This window comes from Lampetra fluviatilis, chromosome 10 (genome assembly GCF_964198595.1).
Source record: "Lampetra fluviatilis chromosome 10, kcLamFluv1.1, whole genome shotgun sequence".
NCBI classification, from domain to species: domain Eukaryota; kingdom Metazoa; phylum Chordata; class Hyperoartia; order Petromyzontiformes; family Petromyzontidae; genus Lampetra; species Lampetra fluviatilis.
The window spans coordinates 5,303,705-5,322,059 of NC_136284.1; the positions used below are offsets into that span (position 1 = coordinate 5,303,705).

Consider the following 18,355-nt stretch of genomic DNA (forward strand, 5'->3'; position numbering starts at 1 on the left):
GCCATTAACGCCACCACGATGGCACCTTCGTCAAGGGGTTTTAAACTGGCCTGCAACGCCGAAAGTTACGAATGCGATCCTTTGTGGACCCCTGCCAGGGATAGAAGCTATGAATAACAACTCCAGGCTTGCCACCCCAGTATCGGTAGGGATAATGAAATATTAATGAAGCGGCCGCCTGCTACTCCAAGCGATCGGCGTGCCCTCAAAATGTGATGGATGGTCCACGGGGAGCAGCCTACACTCTGCCTTGGCCCTTGCGAGTGGCTCAGTGCTGCCCTGTTTTAGTAAATTACGATGGTTTCTGCAGGTGAAAAATATCAGCTTGTGGAATGGACTATTTTTTCTTCACTTTGCAATAAAAACGTACATGTAGAGCATTCGTTGGGTGAAAGATATGTATGTTGAACCTCTTTCGCATCGTACGTAGCCAGCCACCCGTGCTAATCGGAGGTGCAGGGATAGATGCAGTATCATCCATTGTAATATGGTTGCTTTGAGGCTCAAAGTGATATTCTGTGCCCACAGAGGTATTATCGTAAGCATTGCTTTATCACCAATCTTGGCAGCATATCAAATATTAGCAGCCCTATATATATTTAATGAATACATAACAGACTCGGGGAATGAGATTTACAACGTGTATATTTTTTACAAAAAAAAGCAAACGTATCAGCGTGCATTTGCAGACTTGTCGTTAATAACAGGCAGAGTTACGAGGCACTGGCATGATAATATAAACCAAGATGGCAGAATAAATAATGCAAGATTGTCATCGTAAGCAATGCTAAACCCCCAAGCAGATACCAGTTATTTATTTTCGAAAGTGTGCCTTTCGGACATAGAATGAATTCCAGTAGCGCTCTTTTTCTTTCTGGCAATGGCAACAAGGGGCACTCGATGTGCACATTTTAAACGCACTGAAGAGCACTCCACGTCTGACACCGAGCAAACGGGACGCAAGTGACGCCATCGCCCAGGCATGGGGCCATTAGACAGCGCGATCCCGGGCATTATCCTCTTTGCATTATCGTGCGAGCAGGCTGCTCGTGTGACTCGTTATCAGAGACGCGCGCTCTTCCTCCCAGCTTTCTTGTATCTCTGCATCGCCTCTACGGTGGCTGATGCATACTTTGAGATAAAACAGCCGGGTGGGGGATGAGTGAATGGGGCTGTTTTGTTCCCAGATTATGTATATTTAAAGCTTGTGGCATACGAGATATGATTTCCCATATATAATTTGAGCCTACTTGGAATATCTGGTGAAAGTTACGTAAGGGAAAACCACGTTAGAGATTTCATATACCCGATGATACCTTGCAACACTTCACAAACCTAGCATACCACAATGTGTGTGGAGTTTTGTTTATTCATTTTATTTGAATGTTCCTTTGAAAATTAAACAGAGACAAAAAGTGGGAACTAAATTTTTTTGTTATACTATTCCAGGCATTTGACTCGGCAAAGGTTGTGGTTGAGGGAGATTGAGTATAATATCATATCTATCTCTACTCCCTGGCTTCTCCCCCCCTCTCTTACCTATATTGCCTCTTGTTACAGCAGCCCTTTTACCCACTTCAGCAATTGTTTCTTGCTGTGGTTGTCCCACCTGATGACGGACGCTTGTGTTGCTCCCGAAATGTCGTGATTTAATTGATTTTATTTTCTACCTACGTGACTTTGCCGAAAGAACCAAAGAGTATGGATTCCTGCAGTCACGAAAACTCCAAATCTAGATTATCACAGAAACAACCAACACACCGGTTGGCCACTCCTCAATCGGTATTCCCAGAACTGTGCACTACTCAGGGCAATAAGCTCATACACGTGTAATATCAGGTAGTAAAATATAATACATTTTTCCATGATTAGGCCATTTATGGAATTTGTTAACTTTTTTCAAGAGTAATTTAACTGAAGCCGAAAGCAGCAAAAATGACTTGCTCCTGTTCCTTCTTCCCCTTTGAAACACTTTAGATCGGCCAGCACATGAACAATATATTTATTAGAATTTCAAATGCACATAATATTTGGAAAACACATTACTGTGCATTACATGCAATGTTTTCCGCTTCAACTAATTTCCATAGCTAATTACAAATCTCAAGATGTTTTCAGGTAGCTTTATTTTTGTAAATGGATGCCGCCATGTATGAACTATGTTGACCTTCTTTCGCACCGTACACAGCCAAGCGTGCTAATCAGAGGTGATGTAGTGGTCGTCTTCTTTGGGCTGCTTGCGATCCAGCGGTCTCATTTGTCCTGGAGTGGCAGTCAATTCGTTTCTTAAATACCCCTGCTTCTGTCTGCCCAGCAGTACAAATGGGTACACCACAGTTAGTCGATCGCCAGTTCATATTTCTACATCTTCCAATATGTTTGGCGAGTGTGGAAGAGTAGGCTAAAATACCCTATAAAGTGGTTCTCTAGAGCTCCCTATGTAGATGTTCTTCCACCAGCAGTCATGCGAGCAAGCAATTGTAAGGCTGCACTTTTAACCTTTACAAAAAATGTTTTTTAACGGGGCATCGTTTCATATTTTTTCCCGTCCGCTCGCAGACTCGGAGGTGCGAGACAGCGAGCTGCAACGGGCAAATTTGCACGGGTTCGTCGGCTGCCTCTCCCGCGTGCAGTTCAACCGCGTGGCGCCACTCAAGGCTGCTCTGATGCAGCAGGGAGCGCCCTTCCATTCCACGTCCTCCATCCCATTGTCACCCTCCAGCTCGCCCGTAGTCGTCCACGGGCGACTGATCGAATCGAGCTGCGCAGTGCCGGCCTCCACTATCACCCCGGCGGCGACCAGCACAGAGCCCTGGATCTTCCCGGGTACGCCCAAGGCCGGATTAACACGGGGGGCTTTAGAGGCTGCGGTCCAGGAACTCCGATTTTGAGGGGCTGCCAAAAATGTAGACGGCTTCAGAAATGTTGAAATGCAATACTGTATCACTATGATAGATCTGTGGTTAATTTGGTAATAAAAGCCATAGCTTGACTATGTATTATGCGCCAAAATATGAAGTTTTTCTTAATATTAACATAGATTAAAAATTATAGCTTGTGTATCACATCAAAAACTACAACTGAAAATAAGAGATAAATAACAATGGAGATGTTTTACATTGGATATGGGTGGTGGTAAAACAATACACATTTATTCAAAACTGTATACAAAGAGGGGCTCCCATCAAACGTAATCCAGCCCTAGGTATGCCACCTCTCTTTTGTTTCTGCAAATATAATGGTCCTAAGTGGACATGTTTATGTTTTGTTTCAAATGTTGCACAATACACATAATCGTCAAATTAATTTCTGGAAAGTAAATTCACACTCATGCCTCAAGTGCATTACTTTAATTTTGACCATGTAGCGACAGCAAAATTTAGTTTTTGCTTCCATGAACTACACATGCAGAACGTGTATTCACATTTTAACAGTGCTAATGAGCAGTTCTGGCTATCATCCATCCAACATATGCATGTGTTTTTGTATTTTTCTTCCAAATTGGTACCATTTAAAGCCACAAGGAAGACTGTGATTCATAAGCGAAAATGGCTCTTAATAATAGGCACAGCTGGCAACCTGTTAATTTTCAATATGTTTTAATATTTATAGATTCCTTCGTCGTGTCAGATTGTTGTTGTTGCACTTCAGGTCCCATGAGAGATGTTTCCTGAGTAGCCTTAACGAACGCCCAGATTCCACAACTCACAGTTATTGAGTTTAGTCCTGGCTCATGTTGTTGTTGTTGTTGTGGGACGGAGTAATGTGTCCCTCTCTGGCTCTGCAGACGACTCTTCTGAAATGCCACCAGAAGAAAGGAAACCTATGAGTAGTCCAGTCGGAAGCAACTCAGCTCTCATTGGAGGTAGATGGCTGTTGACTGTTTCTTGAATATACAACAATGTGTGCAAAATTAAGCCTTAAATTCCATCTATTAATTTAATCAACAATTTAAAAAAGATTTTCATCAGAATACACACTCATCAGAGTAAGCGTTGAAACTAGAGCTGGACGACTCGATTATATTATTTAAGTAACTCCTTACTCTACCGATTATCAGTTTGATTCCTCAACACTAAGATAGTTGAGGAAAATGTCTCGTCTTCGACGTTTTTGCTACCATGTGTGCCACTGGATGGGAGGTGATGAGCGGGGCTCTGTGACATCATCAGCCCCGTCATTCTGGGTATAGCTTTTAGGGTCGTTTCCTTTAAGAGGCAGGAGGTTGGGGCGGCTGTGATTTTTTAAAAGATCCCTGAGTAATCTACCATACAAAATTTAGCTGAATACAATTTTAGTCGCTTAATCCACGTAAAATAACTAATCGTTTCAGCCACAAGCAAGTGTTTTATCTAGATTTGAAGTTTTCGTGACTGCAGGGATCCATACTCTTTGGTTCTTTCGGTTGTCCCACCTGATGACGGATGCTTGTGTTGCGCCCGAAACGTCGTGATTTAATTTATTTTATACCTACGTGACTTTACCGAAAGAACCGCAGAGTATGCAAGTATTTTGTATTTGTAGTTTGTGGTTTCTCACGTTGTACGTGTTTGTGTGCATCTTTTTTAAAGGAGTGATTGCGGTCTCAATCGTGATCATCCTCTGCTTGCTGGCGCTCGTGGCGCGCTACATCGTTGGGCGCAAAGGCTGCTATCGCTCAGCCGTGCGGGGGCCGGAGGTCGTTGAGAGCTCCTCGGCCATGCAGGGTGTCCACCAGAACTTCCACCATGGCCTGGAGGACACCAGGAAGGAGTACTTCATTTAACAGAATAGGGACAGCAACGAGATGCTTTGACGCGCATTTGTCGAGAATATTGTTTACGGGGATGGCCCGGGTGAATGCACTAAGTCACCCGTAGTTGCCGGATGTTGAGATCACAGACGGTGTCTTCACACGTGTCCCTGGTGTTTTCCTTCGAGACCCTTTCAAATGTTGTGAACCCATTGTCCGATTTTCCCATATTTTTTATTTCCTCAAAATATACAGTTCCCATGGCATTAACTGTTGCTGGCCAGTAGTTTTGTATGTATTTTAAATTCAGATTTGGTTCCCTTTTAATGGTTAATGTTTTAATTCTGCTTACGCAGCTAAATCTTCATTATAGCAGGTGAAATAATATTGTTCCAATATTGTGATATAAGCCTAAAACAATATGGTGAAAATGTTACAATGTATTCACATTATCACATGTATATGATGATTTAAAATATGGCTAAATGTTCCAGGATACACTTATGAAACTGCTTGTGTTGATGTTAGCCGGGCGTTGTGGCACACGCCTATAATCCAGCACTTTGAAGGCGAGGGTTGGTGGGTCATATAGATTTGTGAAACTCCCAATCCCCCTTATTCTTGGGTCTTTCGGTAAAGTCACGTAGATAGGTTCAAAGAAAATAACAAAAAACTACAACGTTGCGATCGCAACACAAACGGTCGTCTTCAGGAGAAGGGGGGGGTGAGCTTCCAAGGCAAACTGTTTATTAGGGTTTGAAATGGGCGTAGCCCAAATGTCAGCAAGTGTTCGACAGCCAATCCGACAGGGGTTGGTTTTCCACCAACTCCTGTTTGCGAAATGGCAGTACTGTACATGAAGTGGGTTTGTGAACCCATCTGCAAAGAACTTTGAGTGTTATTCCCCCATGTGTGTGGGTTTTCTCCAGTTTCCTCTCAAGTACAGAATACTTATACAAAAATTGGACAAAAAACCCCAATGCAGGACTCTTATAAAAATTATTACCAAGACTCAGTGAGGTTTTCCTGGATAAATAAGTACCTTAATTTATTGTGTTAATTTTGCAAGATAGAATTAATTGCAAATAGAATGTGTTATTTTAAAATTGTAAAAAACTGCATAACAATCTTATGTTTGTATACATACATAATCATGAGCACTTGATAAACACATATTTTGACCACAAAATCGAATGTGTACATAATCCTCTATGGTACCATTTCTCTTACACATCGGTCATGTGCAATCTATTAGGTGACATAAATAACACATTGACAACCGAGGATTGGGCTAATGGTGAACATCAGAAAAAAACAACTGAAGGTTCTCTGCAGCCTCTATAATTAAAACCATCTCCGAGAATTAGTATTGGCATTTAATGTGCCGGGAATCATGTCTGAATGGCAAATTAAAATGTATTTTCTTGGCTTGTGCAGCCAGACTCTGGGGAGTAATGGTGCACACTTGTGAATCGCTGAGACAATATAGAGCTCACTGCTTTAGCATTTCAAGGCTGATCATGAATGTAGCTTGAGTTTTGTTTGGCAAAGAGTATTACAGCGGTGTGGCTATTGTATGTGAGCTTAACATGGAAAGTCCATTCTTGTCTGCGTTTATATTTCATTAATTGGCACACTAGACTATGCTGAAAATCCAATCACAATAAATGTGGAAGCAGCAACAAAGTGCAATATTTGTTTTGTTGTCTGTGTTAAATACATTCAACAACAAAAATTACAAATGTAACCACATCACGCCTTGCGTATACAAATAAGTTTAGTCAATGGGATGTTACCATCAATGTCGCCATATTTTAATTGGTTTGGTCAAAAATATTAATGCTTTGTTAAAATATTACAGTTTTTTTTTACTATTTGTAGTTTTACAAAGGGTAAACCATTATTTTTTGTCATAACATTCGTGTAATAACCAATTATCCCTTATAAAAGAATAATAAACATTAAATGCATTGAAAAATACTGATATAATTTTTCTAAGTACAGTATTGTATATCAATTTATGTTTACAAAAATGTATTCTGAAGAAAATCATTTAAAGATTAAAAAAATGTTTTCAGTGGTAAAAACAACGCTAATGTGAACTGCATTTAAGTGTCAACGATTAACATTTGTTAAATGAAAGGTGGGTGACGTTTCATGTGCGGTAACGATTGTAAATAATTGTAAAAATGTTGTAAAATTGCTTTCTTCGTCCGTTTTTTGACTTAATGGAACATTAATAAAAAGAGGTAACTCTTCACGCGTATAGTGTGATCATGTAATGCTATTTTACACAGTACTTATACGTGTAATGCTTCAGAGCAGCTTGATGATTACACTGTATTGACTACAAGTGCAGAGCACTTGAATATTTCTACTGTGTATTTCTGTGTCGAAATATTCAATTGGTATAGAATACAGCCATTACCGATGATAAAGTCACGTGTTTGTTTAATCGCACTGTTGATTTTCTGAGACCATTCACAACACACCTATAGTCCGTCCCCTTACCCTAGGATCTGTATCTTCTACGTTGCCCCTTACACTTGGGTTGTCCAAACTGTGAATAATGTGTACACTAGGCTATGTATATAGCAAGTAACCCGGTGCACCTTGTCCGCACCATCCTTCAGCCATGGCACATTGTAGGGTTAGATTGTCAACCTCTGCTCCTGTGAACTGGCTCAGGCTTGACATTGTGCTGCATCCATACATAACGTGCGTTTAACGAATCACCTCCTGCCCTCACCCCAGTGATTCAATGAATTGTCACGATAATCAGGGTGGTGATTTGATAGTTTTTTAGATTGTGGTGAATGTAGTTGTGGAGCTTTAGTGGCTTAGCTGGGTCATGCGAACTCACTACAAGCAACAAATAGGAATTTAAAAGTATTGATTCATACACACCCTAACCCTAATTAATGTATCATGGGTTTACGGATTGGTATTAGTCAATGAATGCTTTGTTACATCCCGAATAAATGACATGCCCAAGGTGCCTAGCCACACCAACTCAAGCCACGTGCGACTTTTCTCGGTTAAATCCAAACATTTCATTCATTCCAATTCACTCCTTAGAAAATGCATGCAATTTCACATTGATTTTCCATACAGTATTTGATTAGTTACTATATCATTCCAATGTTCTGGATAGTTTGAATATACACAGCGTATGCATGCAAATGCATACATACATCACATTAAAATATATTACATTTGTATTAAAAAAAGTATACTGCATTACAAACATGTTATTTTTTTAATATATTGCAAAAATAACTGATGTATATTGCAGTATTAGGCCTTGCAGATATGAACCTTATGGCGGGACCCCGGGGTCTCGCATAAACTGCGTTGCGACGTCATTTTATGCCTGCTGAAGACGAACGATACGGCAATATATTCCTCTCGACGAGCTCTACACGATGCGCTAATCAAAGGTTCAAAGTTTTGTTTCTTCTGCGCATTCGTCCTCACTGCTGCGCTTGAACGACATGACAACACAATGATCCGCGCCAGGTGGGTCGCTGCGTTTAAGTGCGCGGTGGGACGGAGTCTCTAAAAATACATTTACTAATTACGATTTTGACTTTTGTTTATTCGGGACCCCGGGGTCCCGCCATATTCATCTCAATAAGGTAAAATCTGACTCATGACTATTTGAAAATAAGTAAACATGCATTATAATATAAAGGGTGGACACAGCCCCAACACAATATCCTAAACCTGGAGGGATGGTATTGATGGACACCTTGTGACAACCCTTCCCGTCACCGAGAATTTCCTGTTTATTTAAATACATTTTCTCCTTCATACCAATTCCTCTCATGGGCCACGTGGCATTAGCTGGGGAGTTACTGGATGGCATGGGGATGGTCGACAGAGAAGTTGTAATAAAGGGCGATTCAGCCTACATTATTCTTGCGTTTGCCATCACAAGCCAAAATCCAAATCGTTCAAACGCTTTGTCACATCTTTTAAGAACAATCAACCTTTCAATTCCACTTCTAGCCATCTTCATGAGCGTTGGTCCTCAACAATGTGGGTGGTTGTTTGCTGGGCAGCACTGCTGTTACGTGAAGTTGTAGGAGTGCACACCAAACTTGTGCACACATCTATATAATGTGCAATTGGTTTATCGAGCAGCTTGCATTTTACAGCTGAATTAAATCAGACTAAAACAAAGGCTAAGAAAAGATGCTTAAACGGCAGTTGCTATATCAACAAAGCAATTGTGGTTGTAAACAAACCACGCTGGCAGCATTTACGTTCTGCAAAGAGGTACATTATCAACGCAACCTAGGAATTGTAGAATGTTCTGCTGGGTAGGTTTTTGCGGTCGTGCTGTACTGTACAGCACTCCAGTGTTTGGGTTCTATCACACTATTTTTGGCATGTCCGACGTTTCATTCCACGTTCTGGGAGTTTCTTCAGTTTTGAAAATGTTGATGTTTTGCTCCACATGCAGAGATTTTTTCAGTACCTGAAACTCCCAATAGTTGAAAAACTTTGTAAATCATGCCAAACATGCAGTACAAACCAAACACACATCCGAACTGTAGAATTGCTCAGATAAATGGAAAAGTTAACCTATACCATAATTGGTTTTTTACCCTTCTATCTGGCAACAAAACTGACACCTTTTTACAAGGAGTGAATTATCATATCATATTTTTACTGGCAAATGAGGTTCCCATAGTGTAGATGCTTGCCCCGAGCTCTCATACTCTGATGGTGCATTGTCTTTCAGTTGTGCGCCTTTTGGCGTCATCTGGTCCAACCCATGTGAGACTAGGCTCTAAGGAAAGCTGTCTCGGGTGTGGACCAATCAACTTCAAGGACAGTGCACATTTTCAGAGTTATGTCTTTTGTTTGTATTTATGACTGCAGGTATTGCGGTCTATGCAAACATGACTCCTTGTAAAAAGGTGTCAGTTTTGTTGCCAGATAGAAGGGTAAAAAACCAATTATCATATTTTTACTGGCAAATGAGGTTCCCATAGTGTTAAACTATACCTTTCAGCACTGTCTGTTGACACAATGTCAAGCTTGCTTTAAAGTTCCAATCTACCCTGTGTAACAGAATTTCATGGAAAATTTGCAGCTTTTCCCAGTTGAATAAAGTCAACAGTGGAGAACTGTGTAACAAGATAAAGGAATTAGAGTAATCTTGGGATTACTTTTTTTAATCACATACATAGGGCTTTGGGACCTAATAAATGCTCTTCTATCAACATTGCCCACCTTGGATTGCAGTCCTTTTTTTGCTTAGGGCCGCAACTACAGATGGCTCAGCATCTGTGGGAATTTAGAGTTCAGACCACGATTGACCCACCAGCTGGAATAATTCACAGGAGCATTTTCAGCAGACCTGTGTCAAGCATTACAAAAGATGGGGTTAGCTTTAATTATAAAACCATTTTTATATGGTGTAACTCTTTTTGGTGGTGAAATGGCACTGTCGAACTGTCACCAACTCGTAGTTTGGTTGCAAAGGGGATACATAACAAGGCTCCACTGAGTCCCAAAATCATCGTGTTGCTGCTGGAGTTGATGACAGTTCAGTGGCTAGATGAACCATTACATTATTTTAGAATTATTTGTGAAGGGAACGTATTTTTCGCGAGTACTAGTTTTGTTTAGAAATTAATGCTTTTTGTAACCTTTATTTAATTAATGGTGTTTCAACAATATGGGAAGCTGCAAATTGAAAAAGTACACTACATTATTAATAAAAGATAGACAAAACCTTTTGCATTCTTCAGAACAACGAAGTTTTTATTTACCTTTGGTGTAATTTTTTTTGTACGTTTTCATTAAAATAGAACTGTAAACGAATAGGCTTTCCCTTTTGTCTGGCAACAGGTGTTAAGATGTTAAAACACCAAACTTAAACCTTTAACAAGGAATCATGTCTGCATTAACCACAATACTTGTGGTCAGAATGCAAAAAAAAAACCTCTGATAATATATGCATTACTTTTTGGCTCTTTCAGTAAAGTCACGTAGAAAGAAAATAAATTAAATAATAGAATAGACGCTTATTTAATTTATTTTCTTTCTACGTGACTTTACCGAAAGAACCAAAAAGTAATTCCTGCAGTCACGAAAGCTCCAAATCAAGTTTAATAAACGCATTATCTTTGAAACGGATTGGTCCACACCAGAGACAGCTTTCTTTTGTGGACGAATCAGTTTCAAAGACAATGCATATATCATCAGTGTTTTTTTCGCATTCTGACCACGAGTATCGTGGTTAATGCAAATATGATTCCTTATAAAAGGTTTCAGTTTAGTGTTTTAACATCTTAATAACTGTTTGTTGCCAGAAAAAAGGGAAAACCCTATTCTCATGTATATAAAGACTTTAAAATCATGGCTTTTTATAAAATAAACTGCGGCTAATCATGCGAATTTGCCTTTAAAACAAGCCTTTTCCAAACCAATTACTGAAACTAACTAGTTCTTTGGGTCTTTCGGAAAAGCCACGTAGATAGAACAAATAATATAAGAAAAATATTATTCATAAAAATAAAAGTTTTTATCTTCCTATCTACGTGGCTTTACCGAAAGACCCAAAGAATATGAATTCCTGCAGTCACGAAAGCTTTAAGTCAATATTTAGCAACTAGTTCACAGCACCTTCAACATAACACAAACTTGCACTCAATTTGGCTGAATGCCTTCTCCAACAGCCTCGCAGTTGCTTATAAAGGCTGCACTGCAATGTGGTTTCTATCACTCAATAGCTCAACGAATGTGTTTAACATTTTCCAATGGACATCTTTTACATTTCTTTACTTTTAATGATATCTGCTTATGGCTGCGTCCAAGAGGAATGGCACGTACAGACATGTTGATGAGCAAGGACACTGGGCCAGTAAAATCGCTTTCCAAATACAATACCATTTATGATGCGTTAAACTGTGTCATATAGACTGTTCATTGTACTTCAACAACGATGCTTTATTAGAGGGAAAACATTCGTAGAAATAAGCAAATGCCGAACGAAGTCTATAAATAAGGCCTTTCAGTTTTACACAAAACGTTAAACTGAACACGGTTGTTACCAAATTATTTGAAAACACCCGATGTTATAAAACGTCAAAAATGTGCATCTACAAAGATGCAGAAAACCTACATTTTAAGTTAATTGGAAATACATAAAAAAAAAACATCACAAGTATAGAAACCACTCCACCCTCCCCACACCCTTCAGTTTGAAAATGTATGCGGGTAGCATATTTAATAAAGGTCACAAACAATAGAGCGCCTTATAGTTTTCAAATGCCATTCAAGGCTTGGCCAATGTGATCGTCACAGAAAGTACTCCTTCATATTTTCTTCCAGTCCCTCACAGTTGTCCTCTACCGCTTGCAGTGCCGTGCCTTGCCCATGGCCAGGCTGGAACTTGCCCTCCTGCGTGCGGTAGGTACCCTTGTGCCGTAGGAAGTAGGACAAAACTACACCCAGCAGGCACAGGATGACGATCACAGTCACCACGACCACAACTGCAAAGAGAAAATCTTATTGTAAGCAGGGCTAGGCACACACAATGAAGCCTACCAATGACAGAATTCAGAGGTGACTTCCAACTCTGCACTGGTAACAACTCCCCATAAACTCCACAGTAGTGATACCAGCCCTCCCCCATTAATCCTGCTTGCATACTTAACAGTAATTGACACCAAGACGAGTCATGGATGAGCATTCATCTGTTGTGCCCAAGTTCGAGTAATATTGCCTAAAGTTAAACATGGTTACGCAAAAGCAATATTTAGTTGACCCGAATAATTTTGTTCAATCAATTTAACAATTATCAAACACTATTGTGACTATAATTAGGCAACTGATTTGTAAACACCACCCATCGTTAGCTCAAAAGACGATACAATGTCTTCTATTTTAAAATGCAGTACTGTTTAAGTTGTAGACAATTTCAATATTTAAGGTGTTTCAGAAACTTTTATAAATATACGTACTGTATATTTACTATAATTTAATACAAGCACCTAAACGTCGGTGAACAAAATTGGTATAAAAGAAGCCATCAATATAATTGTGACAATTTAGTAGATGTGTAGTGTTCTTCATGGAGGCACAAACTTGACTTCGAGGCAACACGTTTATTCCAACACCCCAACCGGGTAACTACATAAACGTGCAAATTAACAACATCGATGATAGCCAACTTGAGTATTTACTAAGCCACAACGGGGCAACTACATAACCGTGTCAGTCGGTAACATTCTGACTGACCCACGATGCCGAGCGAAGACCGAAGATCGGAGAGACGTAGCACCGCGGTTTGATTCCAGAGAACAGCCCCAATCGGGGCTTGGGACTCGGCCTTTATAGGTGTGGCATGGCCGGGCTTCGCCCTTGGCCACGCCCCCCTTCCAGATCCTTCCCGAAGGCTCTGGCCCCTACATCACGTGTCCCTCTCTCCACCCCTTTTGGGCCCCCCTTGCCACCTTGTCCAGTCACGTGCCCACTCGGGGTCACCCAGACTGTCATGTCCTCACTCGACCTCTCTCTCACTGTCACCAGAACTATGCCCCCCATGGCCCTCTTCCATGCCATACCCACTCTGGTGCCAGAGGGAGATCCAAGACACACAGCTCCACTCTTGTGGCAGTAGCTGGCACTAACCGCCATAGTGACCCCATTTATGTCACTACAAATGTACACTTTAGTATTCGATCAAACTAACCAACTGCCCCAATTGCGTTTTATATTTTGTACTGCATACTGCATTCTATAATCCAGCAGATACATCACAGCTCCCATTTATTATTAATTTTAACATAAGGTCATACACATGGACAGATATATGAAGTTTTCATTAAAAAGTATGTCATATCAGTCCATAATTTGTAAGCAGTACGCCAAGATAATCTAAAATAAATTTGCTAAAGCAGACCGCTTCACATCTTCTCCGAATCTGAAAGGTGTTACTATTCTACAGAAGGTCTTTGTACATGGAGAAACATAATCTGAAAGGTGTTACTATTCTACAGAAGGTCTTTGTACATGGAGAAACATGGTCAAACCTGCCTTGGGAAATTTGTAAACCCATGCATAAATGTGTTTTTGTTCTCTCACCCTCAACCATCTAATTATACACAATGGAATAAACACCAAACTGGCATGTTTCATCCACTCACATCATAAATCATTGTGCATTTTTTTCTTAGAGTGTAAAAAAATTACATGGGGTAAAAATAAGGTTATTAATTATCATGTTATAAAATTGGAAAACTTTCAGCTCTTGGAAAAGATTTGTTTATTTCTGTAATAACTCCGATGGAAATTATGTTTTTTTGTAATTCAAGCCCATGTTTCTGTGAAAATTATGTGTTAAAAATGGTATGGTACTTATGGGGGTAACTTAAAATTGGTAACCAGTGCTGTATTCACTACCTACGTAGCCTTCGATACATGGTCTTTCCACAGTGGCCTAACATCCTGTTCAATAAATCAACCTACTGTACTTGTGTAGGTCTATCCAATGGCCATATCTGATAAAAAAAAGTCAACTGCAAAGTCGAATTTTCCGACAAACACCAATATTCTATATTCCTTAAATACACCATATGCTATGTCTATTTAGGGTGTGTACCCATATGCGAAACAGTTTATATACATCGTTTAACTGTACATAGGACCCCACCTTTACACAGCAGACACTCTACTGTACCATTTTGCTAAATATCAGACGAATAAAAACAAATAATGTCAAGAACACAACTGTGAAAATATCAAGTGTAGTTGCATCCTATGATTGTCTTGAAGATATAAAAATTGGGAGCTGTTACGTTGACATTTTGAGGACACTGCCCTTGACAGTAATACAGGCAGAAATATACGTGTTGTCTCACCTGCCAAAACCACATCATCTGTGCCTCTTGCCGTGGGGCCTGCATGAAACACGAGATGCACAATGAAAAACGGGGGTTACAGAAAGATGAATGGCAGCACCAAGTCCCAAGGATACTCAACACTGTCGACACATTGACTGTTGATTTTTTTCGTGAAAAATGTGAGCTTTAAAAAATAAAATAAAACAAATTCCACACGGGACACTCAGACAATCGCTTAGTTTATTTTGAGACTCGGTGTATGTGTGGTGTGTACGTTACGGGAACAGCCACTGACAAATAACTCTCTCTCTCTGGATGATTGGGAATAAAGTACCATCAAAGCCCCTTAGATGCCCACTGGAGGCATGCCCCCTTTTTTTTAGATCACAAAAGTTGTCAAGACTCAAGACTGGCCAGGAGAGCCTCACAATTTTATGCCACGTATTGCAAAAATTCTGAATAGGGCAGTGGGTGCAGCAGTGGGTGCAGTGGTTGAAGCACTGCAGAATGAACAAAGTAACCGGAGTTTGATTCCAAACCATTGGCAACGTCATTTATAACAGAACCACTTCTGGGTCTCCACAAAACAAAGACAAATATCCCCTGTATAGCCTTAACAGACTGTTGTGGCAAATGCTGTTAGCGAGCACCTATGAAGGGCCGGAACAGCACACGAGGGGGTGGGTGACCAGCGACCACACCCGGCCGCCTTTGTCTCCCTAGTGGCGATGTTTACGCACCACACCAGGTACCCATTTGAGGCTGAGTCGACCTAGAAGAGGCCCAAAACCGGTTCAGATAATCATTACTGGTGTTGGCCGTGAGCGGGAATCGAACTCGGGTCGCCAGGTTCGTAGCGCAGCCGGCTAACCGCTACACTACCACTCCCCACTCTACCCCCCCTTCACCAACCCATACTGACCAACCCCATAACCGATTTGGCGTGGGATGGCCTCCATCCAGCAGTGGATTAAGGGCTGACAATTATTATAGTGCATGCTTAAGACTTATGTTGTACATATTTTAAGGGCCACGACAAAGCATCACATTCCCATAGCTTATGCCGATATTCAACGCAACTTCACAAGCAAGCATTGTCTGATGCTCAGCCAACCTCAATGTCCCTGGCTGCCTTTTGTGGCCAGCTATTGCCAGCTGTTGCGTTGTTGACTTTTTGTACGATATATCTCATTACTGTCGAGTTAGGTCAAGTCAGCGCGAGCAAGAAAACTAGACAGGTTTGGAAGGAGTTTACTTGCATTTACTTGTGGACACTGCAGGTGTGTTGGTTGACACGACTTCACCCATGCTGAGCGTTGTCGGTCTACTGTCCAAGCCTGTTGACTGACATCATAGAGGAGGGGATACACAAATTAGACGTGGAAAGACAGAGACAGCATGTGGGAGGGCGTTCCCCGAGTTTGAGGATTAACAGAGGCAGACAGGCGGTCAGGTCAATAAAGCTCGGCTGGAAAACTTCACTTGGACTATTTAAGTGTGTTTACTCGACGCCTGGCAGTGAATTAGAACAACAGACATTCTCTTCTAAACCTAATGTTTTTTTCATTAGCATGATGCAGTTTCAATTTGCTCTAGCAAGCATTGCGAAGCTAATGAATTTAACACAGTGCAGGACAAATCCGTTCTGTACTTCTACTAATGGGCGTGGGGAAGAGACGCAACCTGTTCTTTTACTTTCAACACATCCTTATACAGTACAGTACTTGTAAACCGAGAGGAGAAATGTCATCACGGTGCTGTCAATGCAAAGAGGGCAAACTTGCAAAGGGAACCCGACCAACCGAACGCTGCCAGGTCACGTGAGGGGAGGGGGGGTTGCCACACTTCACCAACAATAAAGAACTCTACTCTTTGGTTCTTTCGGTAAAGTTACGTAGGTATCAAATACATTAAATCACGACGGTTATTTTCTTTTATACCTACGAGTTTACCGAAAGAACCAAAGATTATGGATCCCTGCAAGTCACGAAAACTTCAAATCTAGAATAAAGAACTCGGATAAAGACATTAAAATTTTGAATTTGTAAGCGAAACATCCAACCATCATGGCAATAACAAGCAGTATATGTAATGATAAAAACAAGTAGATATATACAGTACAGCCATGTGTGGCCCACAAAAACATAGTCCCAGCTCTGGTCGATGGAAAAAAACAAAAGCCCTCCCGATGATAACTAGATGGAAATTCGTGCCAAGGAAAATGAGAGGCAGTAATTTACGGCTGGAAAATGCTCTCGTTGGGTTTAAAACTGGAGAATGCCGACAATTACGAGCTACCCTGGACCCCCCCCCCCACGGGGCAATCTCTCTTTCCCCTCCTCCCCTGCTGCTTCCAACAAGCAATTTGAAGAATCTCGAACCCGGTGTGCCCCAATTTCCATGCCACACCACAGCGACTCCGCAGGCAAAGCAGGGGCAGGTCACACCGTTTGGTTGCCAGCTAAAGTGTAAAGAAAGCCACGCAGTGGTGGGGCCTCCTCTTTAAACATGAATGTGCCATCGATTGCACATTGTTACAAAGCGTCTCTCCCTCCCTGATATAAATACGTGCCAATGCGGAAATATCTCCATGCACACTGCATGTACATTGTGTAGGAGAGTGGAATAACATGTATACTTTCGTTTTATTTTGGTCTTTCGGTAAAGCCGCGTAAATAAGTTCAAAGAACATACCAACAAATAACAAAACTACGTTTCGAACCTAAGCGACTTTACCGAAAGACCCAAAGAATAGGAATACCTGCAGTCACGAAAGCTTCAAGTCAAGATTTTAAATATAATCGTAATAATAAAAACAAGCCTAACAAACAAACAAAAACCCATCTCGTACCATCAACAAACAGCACGGCATGCTTAGGGGCTTGATGTATGAATAATGCAAGGCGTGACATTTGCTACAATAATAAATACCATTAATCTTGGACAACAAAATGTGCACGGCAGCTGCCGGAGTAATAACGCCTTGACGTGAACACAACGTGGCGATAAATACTGCAGGCCGGTTAATGTGCAAGACACTGGGTCCCATTACTGCGAAACTTTACAACAACAATGTACACACATCGCATCGTGCTCACGCTGTAAATGTACTGCGATGTCTTGTGCAGCGAACTTTAACTACAAGGCCCACACAACAAAAACCTTGCGGCCTCTTGCCTCAAAAGTGATGGGGACAGAGCTCAATTTAAAAAAAGAAACCACGCACGCAACGCATCCCACACATCGCATTGACAGGGCAATACAGTAGTTCTGTAAAGGGATACCAACTCCGTACTCACGTTTGAGGTTGGCTCCATCACAGCCACGAGTTGTTGTTGCTGTACACGGCTACTATGTGCTTACTGTATGGGGCACACAATTGCTGGCCAACTTTCCACCCCTACTACATTACATGCCCCCCTCCCAACCTCCTCCTCCTCCTCCCCTCTTTCCTTTATCGCAAAAAAAAAATACACGACCTCACGAGCACAGCGTCGATGATAATAATAACTGCCCCTATTAACTTTCCTCGACAATTTACTTCCACTACTACCGACTACGGTACTGTACTTGAGTCGACAAATTCACCGACACGTGTGTAATTCAAGCCACTGGAGTTTCACGTATACTGGCTGGCTTGCTGTGTGGTGTGCCGGTTGGTTGGTGGCGTGGGTGGCTGTGATGGAAGGGCTGCTTGGGTTGGGTGGCTGGACTGGGTTTGGTGAATTTAGTTTGGGTGGCTGTGATGGGGGTGGGACTG

General features: G+C 41.3%; 2 protein-coding genes across 2 annotated transcripts in view; one reads left to right on the top strand and one right to left on the bottom strand.

Annotated features, from left to right (window-relative positions):
- CNTNAP2 (contactin associated protein 2) overlaps window positions 1–5,290 on the top strand; it is a 151,625-nt gene extending 146,335 nt beyond the window's left edge. The window contains exons 22-24 of the mRNA XM_078860254.1: window positions 2,560–2,826; window positions 3,788–3,865; window positions 4,572–5,290. Coding sequence (XP_078716380.1) covers window positions 2,560–2,826; window positions 3,788–3,865; window positions 4,572–4,765 — 539 coding nt within the window. The 3' untranslated portion in view covers window positions 4,766–5,290. The remainder of the gene's footprint in view (window positions 1–2,559; window positions 2,827–3,787; window positions 3,866–4,571) is intronic.
- Window positions 5,291–11,283: 5,993 nt separating this feature from the next.
- Window positions 11,284–18,355, bottom strand: LOC144934309 (uncharacterized). Its single transcript, XM_078859986.1, has 4 exons — window positions 17,895–18,355; window positions 15,855–15,939; window positions 14,614–14,652; window positions 11,284–12,243 (listed from the first exon to the last, which is right to left on the bottom strand). The coding sequence occupies exons 1-4, from the start codon at window positions 17,910–17,912 to the stop codon at window positions 12,050–12,052; spliced, it is 336 nt and encodes a 111-aa protein (XP_078716112.1). The 5' UTR covers window positions 17,913–18,355; the 3' UTR covers window positions 11,284–12,049.

Excerpts from the sequence above, each read along its gene's own strand:
- LOC144934309 (XM_078859986.1), bottom strand. Across the intron at positions 14,653-15,854 it reads TGCAGTGTCCACAAGTAAAT|GCCCCACGGCAAGAGGCACA; the intron begins GCAAGTAAACTC and ends TGTTTCATGCAG. Across the intron at positions 12,244-14,613 it reads AGATGATGTGGTTTTGGCAG|TTGTGGTCGTGGTGACTGTG; the intron begins GTGAGACAACAC and ends TTCTCTTTGCAG.